The sequence below is a fragment of the Mus pahari genome, chromosome 14 (genome assembly GCF_900095145.1).
Source record: "Mus pahari chromosome 14, PAHARI_EIJ_v1.1, whole genome shotgun sequence".
In the NCBI taxonomy this organism is placed as follows: domain Eukaryota; kingdom Metazoa; phylum Chordata; class Mammalia; order Rodentia; family Muridae; genus Mus; species Mus pahari.
In genome coordinates, this window is record NC_034603.1 from 47795918 (window position 1) to 47802220 (window position 6303).

The 6303-nt window shown below is 45.8% G+C and overlaps 1 protein-coding gene across 2 annotated transcripts in view; it reads right to left on the bottom strand.

The window, feature by feature from the left end:
* Nucleotides 1-6303, bottom strand: part of Crlf3 (cytokine receptor like factor 3) — a 36546-nt gene that overhangs the window by 1403 nt on the left and 28840 nt on the right. Inside the window, exon 7 of one of the 2 annotated variants that reach the window (XM_021212815.2) lies at nt 630-742. The exons of the other annotated variant lie outside the window; for it this stretch is intronic. Coding sequence (XP_021068474.1) covers nt 630-742 — 113 coding nt within the window. The remainder of the gene's footprint in view (nt 1-629; nt 743-6303) is intronic. 2 annotated transcript variants of the gene reach the window in all.

Below are 6303 nucleotides of genomic sequence, written 5' to 3' on the forward strand. Positions count from 1 at the left end.
TCTCTCTCTCCCCCCCCCTCTCTCTCTCTCTTTTGGTTTTTTGAGACAGGGTTTCTCTGTGTAGCCCTGGCTGTCCTGGAACTCATTCTGTAGACCAGGCTGGCCTCAAACTCAGAAATCCACCTAAAAGGCGTGCGCTACCACACCCAGCTAATTTATTTTATTTGCCTAAAGATGTAGAAAAAAAAAAAAATCCCAGAGTGGCCTCAAACTCCCAAGTGATCAGAGGTATATGCCAGCCCTGTCTGGATTTGGGAAGTGATTTTTGAAAGCATAAATACTATGGAATATGGAGCTAAACACATTAATTATTCTATGTGTATGATGGGGATGTAAATGTGGCATGCACATGCTGTGGCATGCGTGTGGCAGCCCGAGGAGAGCTCTGTAGAGTTGGTTCCCTCGTCTCACCTTTATGTGGGTTCCAGGCTGTGGGATCTGCACAGCAAGCGCTTTGCCTAAGCCAGTTACATCCCTAAGTAGTCTGTGTGGTTTTTCTTTTCATAGCTGGGTAGGACTGGTGGTTGCTTCCCTCCTTGGAGGGCTCCCATGGCGCCCTGTAGTACAAGTACTCAGAGGTTAAGGAGGACGCTTTCCCATCAGCTCCTGCTCAGCCGTGGGTGTCTTACCGTTCGTGCTGATGCACACAGCTTGGTCCCGCTGCAGAGATTCGAAGCCATTCTGCCTTTCTGCGCACACTCCTATACTGTCTCTTCGGTCTGGCTGTCCCACAGTTTCAACTCTGTAATTGAAGTAAAAAGGTCATCTCATTTTTCTCTCTTTTAAATGTAACATGGGATAGTTCACATGGTTCAGTGGTTAGGAGTACATGCTGCTCTTTCAGGGCATAATCTTTGCTACTTTGTGGTTTTTTTCCCCCACCTTTTACCTGCCCCTGTGTGTGTGTGTGTGTGTGTGTGTGTGTGTGTGTATGTGTGTGTGTGTGTGTAGGAGACTATCTGACGTGACCTGAAAGCTTCCAGGCCTTCTACTGTCTCCCCCATCCCATGTCCTCATAGGGACATTGGGCGTGCCGGCTACTTTTATGTCAGCTTGATATGAGTTAGAGTCACCTAAAAGGAGGGAACCTCAATTTGAGAAAATGCCTCCTTAAGATCTGCCTGCAGGGCATTTCTTTAATTAGTGGGTGATGCCAGACTTGGGCTTCACTTCTGTAAGAGAACAGGCTAAGCAAGCTAGTGAAGCAGCCCCCGTCCACGGCTTCTGCCCCCAGGTTCCTGACCTGCTTGAGTTTCTGCCCTCACTGCTTCTGATGGTGAATGGCTACAAGGATCTGTGAGTGAAATAAACCCGTTCCTCCCCAAGGAGCTTTTAGCTATCACAGCACAGTCACCCTAACTAAACACTGGGGCCACAGAGACTCCTCACGCGTACCCTGAGGGTTCGAACCGAGGCTCTCCCGTGTGCTTGGCAAGCCTCTTTACCCACATACCATCCTCACTGCTGGCTTGGATTTTTTTTTTTTTTTTTTCCGAGACAGGGTTTCTCTGTGTAGCCCTGGCTGGCCTCGATTTAAAGAGATCCTGCCTGCCTTTGCCTCCCCAGTGCTGGGATTAAAGGCACACACCACCACCACTGGGCATCTCACGGTTCTTTTTAAAGATAAGGTCTCACTGTGTAGCCCAAGATGATTTGAAACTTATTATGTAGCCTCCTTGGCTTTGAATTTTTGGTTGTCTTCCTGCATCACCCTCCCAAGTACTAGGTATAAGGTGCCATGCCTGATATTCTTTTTCTTAAACCAGGATCCCCTATGATACCCAATGCAGTATACCCACAGTGGGAGAAGAGACCAATGCCATGATGTAGTTCACATAGAAACAAACAAACAAACAACTACTGCAGTCAATCAAGAGAACTGACTTTCCATTTTAGAAAAGTGATATTAAGAAACACAGAGAAGGGGCTGGAGAGATGGCTTAGTGGTTGAGAGCACTGACTGCTCTTCCAAAGGTCCTGAGTTCAATTCCCAGCAACCACACAGTGGCTCACAACCATCTGTAATGGGATCCAATGCCCATTCTGGTGTGTCTGAAGACAGCAAAAATGTACTCATATAAATAAAATAAAAAAAAACTTTTTTTTTTAAAAAAAAAAAAAAAAGAGAGAAACACAAAGAAGAAAGCTTATTAATTCTGTCATAAGCAGGACTGTGCATGAATACCCAAGGCAGGAATGTCCAGTGACTTCATGTAATCCTACCCATGCAAACAAATTAAAAATCAGGGAGCGACTCCTGGCAAGTTCTCAGCTTACCCCCCCCCCCCTCACTGTATCAGAGTGTTGGGAGAGTTCCTCTGGGTGACATTACCCGTGTCTGTAATATGAGCCTGCTAAACAGGGCTGCTACACCTCTAGGGGTTCCCTGTTAGCAAAACCTCAGCACCCTAGCCCAGCTGCACTCTCCCTGGGACTATGCAGTGTCTCTCCACACAGCATATGGAGGAGCAGACAAGGTTCAAAGATCCTAGTTAAAAACAAATTACCTTCCTTTCTGTTCCCTGTTAGGTCAGGTCTCACCTATGGAACCTAACATGCCCTGGAACCCACGATGCTCCTGCCCCAGCCTCGCTGGTGCTTGGAGGGTTAATCATCCCTGCTGTGCTGACTCAAACACCAGGCTTTAAAAAAGAGTGTTTTTATGTATCTTGGAAAGTTTCATACAGGACTAAAATATATTTTACTAATACCATCTTCCCTCCTGCCTCCAGCTCCTTCCAGTCCTACCCTCCAACATGCCCCCTCTCAACTTTTTCTCTTATAGCCCAGAATCCAATTAATGCTGCCCTGGTGTGGGGCCATTGAGTGGAGCAAGGGCAGCCTACCCCTATAAAAAACACCTCCTTTAGCAGCTTCTCCACAGGGCTTTTATAGGAAATATTTAATTGTGCTGTCGGTTTTGTGTATTTTGTCTGGTGCCAGGGCCTGAACTTATACTCTTCTGTATGCTAACTGCACACAGTACCACTGAGTGTACCCCCAGCCTAGACTACTTTTTGAATATAAGAAACTAATAAGATATACCTGGTAGGAAATGAACTCTGTACAGAAAATAAGGATCTCTTTGAGCTTAAATTCTTTCAGAAATGATAAAAAATGTTAATATTTAATGAAAAGGAAACACACTAAAGGTGTAGCTCAGTGTTTGAGGCCTTGCCTGCATATAAGGCCCAGGTTTGATTCTCAGCACTGAAAGAAGAAAAAGCCAGGCATGGTTGGTGCACACTTTCTTTTGTTTTGTTTTTTCTTCTTCTCCAAGACAGAGGGTTTCTCTGTGTAGCCCTGACTGCTTGCTCTATAGAGCAGGCTGGCCTCACACTCAGAGGTCGACCCACTTTTGCCTCTGGAGTTCTAGGATTAAAGGTGTGCACCACCACTGCCCAGCTCATTTGGAGAATACTTGTAATCCTAGCAGTTAGGAGAGTCCGAGGTCAACCTGGGATACACAACAAGGCTGTCTCAGAAACAAAAAAACAAGGAACTGAGAGAAGGCTCAGCGGGTAAAACGCTTGTTACAACTCTGATCCCCAGAACTCACCTATGGAAGCCGAGAACACACTCCTGAAAGTCATCCGACCTTCACATGCACGCTGTGGTGAGTGTATCTACACTCATGATAAGGCACTCATACATATGCATATGTCTATACACACATATGCAATAATAATAATAAATAAAACAAGCCAGGTATGGTGACACATATAATCTTGGCACTAAGAAGGCAAAAATATGATTGCTGAAAATTTGAAGCCAGCCTGGGATACACAATGAATTCCACCCAGACTAGCCTAGGCTATAAATTAAGACCCTTATTGTGGAGTGCTGGGGATGGGGAATGGAGGAGATAACAAAGCAAGCACTGAAGCAACTTCACATACCTCACAGCTATCAGCGTCTGGGTGTGGTGGTACTGCCGGAATACTAGCACCCAGGAGACAGGGAAAAGAGGGTTGCTGGAAGTTCAAGACCGGGATGGGCACCTTAAATTCTATTTTTTTTTTTTAAGATTTATTTATTTATTATATGGAAGTACACTGTAGCTGTCTTCAGACACACCAGAAGAGGGCATCAGATCCCATTACAGATGGTTGTGAACCACCATGTGGTGGCTGGTATCTGAACTCAGTGCTCTTAACTGCTGAGCCATCTCTCCAGCCCCAGCCAGCATACCACAGCGAGAACCTGTTTCAAACACAAGTGAACGGCTGCCTTTTTGTTTAAGTTGTGACTGGTATGGGAGTGCCCAGCCCACTGTGGGGTGTACCACTCCTTAGTAGGTGGGTATGAGGTATACAAGACAGGTAGCTAAGCAAGCAGGCCAGAGGAAGACAGTCAGATAGATAGCCTTCCTCTATCTTCTCTGCTTTAGTTCCCTACTCCAGGGTTCCTCTCACCTCCTGCCCTGGCTTCCCTCTGTGAGGGACTGGGACCTGTAAGATGCAATAAATCCTTCTTCCCAGCTTGTTTTTGGTCAGTGTTTTATCCCAGTAACAGAAGGCAAACTCTGACAGGAGGACGAGAAGACAGCGCTGAGAGCGCAGAACCTGGGGTAACACTACACTTCCAAGATTTGAGGCCTGACACAGAATCCCCATGTGCTTTTGTTTCTTCTTTCTTTCTTTCTTTCTTTCTTTCTTTCTTTCTTTCTTTCTTTCTTTCTTTCTTTCTTTCTTTCTTTCTTTCTTGTTTAAAGATCTATTTATTATTATATCTAAGTACACTGTAGCTGTCTTCAGATGCACCAGAAGAGGGTGTCAGATCTCATTATGGACAATTGTGAGCCACCATGTGGTTGCTGTGATTTGAACTCAGGACCTTCAGAAGAGCAGTTGGTGTTCTTAACCACTGAGCCATCTCTCCAGCCCGTGCTTTTGTTTCTTAACTTAAAAAAGGAAGCTGCTTTAAAAAAAACAGGTGATGGGGCTTGGTTTGGTAGCTCAGCATAAAAGGAGAGTGTGGCATGCTAACAGGCTCTGCAGTAGGGAGGAGGCGGAGGGGTCAGAAGCTTAAGGTCATTCTTGGCTTTATAGTGAGTTTGAGGCCAGCCTGGGATACACTAGACCCCATCTCAAAACAAACTAAAAAATAGATGACAGAAAAGAGGTTACCATACAGTATAAAAATTAATAAGGGGCTAGAGAGACAGCTCAGGGGTTAAGAGCATGTACTGTTGTTGCCTGTAACTGCAGCCCCTGGGGATCAACTGGCCTCTGAGGGCACCTGCACTCACATGGCAGATGCACACAGACACACTTAACTAAATAGTAAATTGATGATGCCAGGAAAAGTTAAAAAGCAAGCAAAGAAACCAGGAATGTTCAGCCAGGAGATGGGAGAGGCCCGAGAAGGGCCGTCAGCAGACTCAGGCACCAAGACAGAGAGGCTAAGCATTCAGCCAGAAACAAGGCCTCATTGCTTCAGAGGCCCTACCAAGCACGTCCAAGCTGTGGCCCACAGTCCACATGCAGCCAAGGGTAATTATGAATTTATCCCAACACAGAATTGCATACTTATTTAAAATATTTAGACTTAAAAAAAAAAAGAAAAAGAAAAAGCAAGGAAAACAAAACAAAACAAAACAAAAACCCTGGTACTCCCATGCTCCTATAATGGCACTGCTCAGTCATTAAGTGCACATTTTCTAGATGACAACACCAAGTCACAATGCCAAAAGGTTGGCCATACCTACAAGTCATCCATAAGCCACAGCAAAGACAAGCTGGCTAAACAAGGAGTGCCTGGGAGTGTACAGCCGCTCTCCTAAAGAGCAGATCCTTAAGAAGATCCCCATTCAGGCACACTTGGCTGCCCCTCCCATTCGCCTTCTGGTTTACCAGTTGCTGCCTTTGAACACGGGTAGAAAACTCTTCGTACACATTCAATAACAACCATGCAAAGTCTGCTTGAGACTGAGCTTAATGGAGTTTTAGTTAATCACCCTGCCCAGAGTGGCCCGAGTGAGGCTTCTCTGGGAGAAGATGGAAAGTTTGATTAAGTCCGCTGTCAACAGGGAGTAGGCAGTGGGATCCCATCAATCTGTATCGCTGCCAAGTATGTAAGCCATCAATCAAATATTCGTTTGTACCCACAGAGGGAATTGAAACCATAAGACAACGCTAGGATCAAGAAATACAGAGAGGAAGCCGGGCGTCGTGGCGCACGCCTTTAATCCCAGCACTCGGGAGGCAGAGAGAGGAGGATTTCTGAGTTTGAGGCCAGCCTGGTCTACAAAGTGAGTTCCAGGACAGCCAGGGCTATGCAGAGAAACCCTGTCTCGAAAAA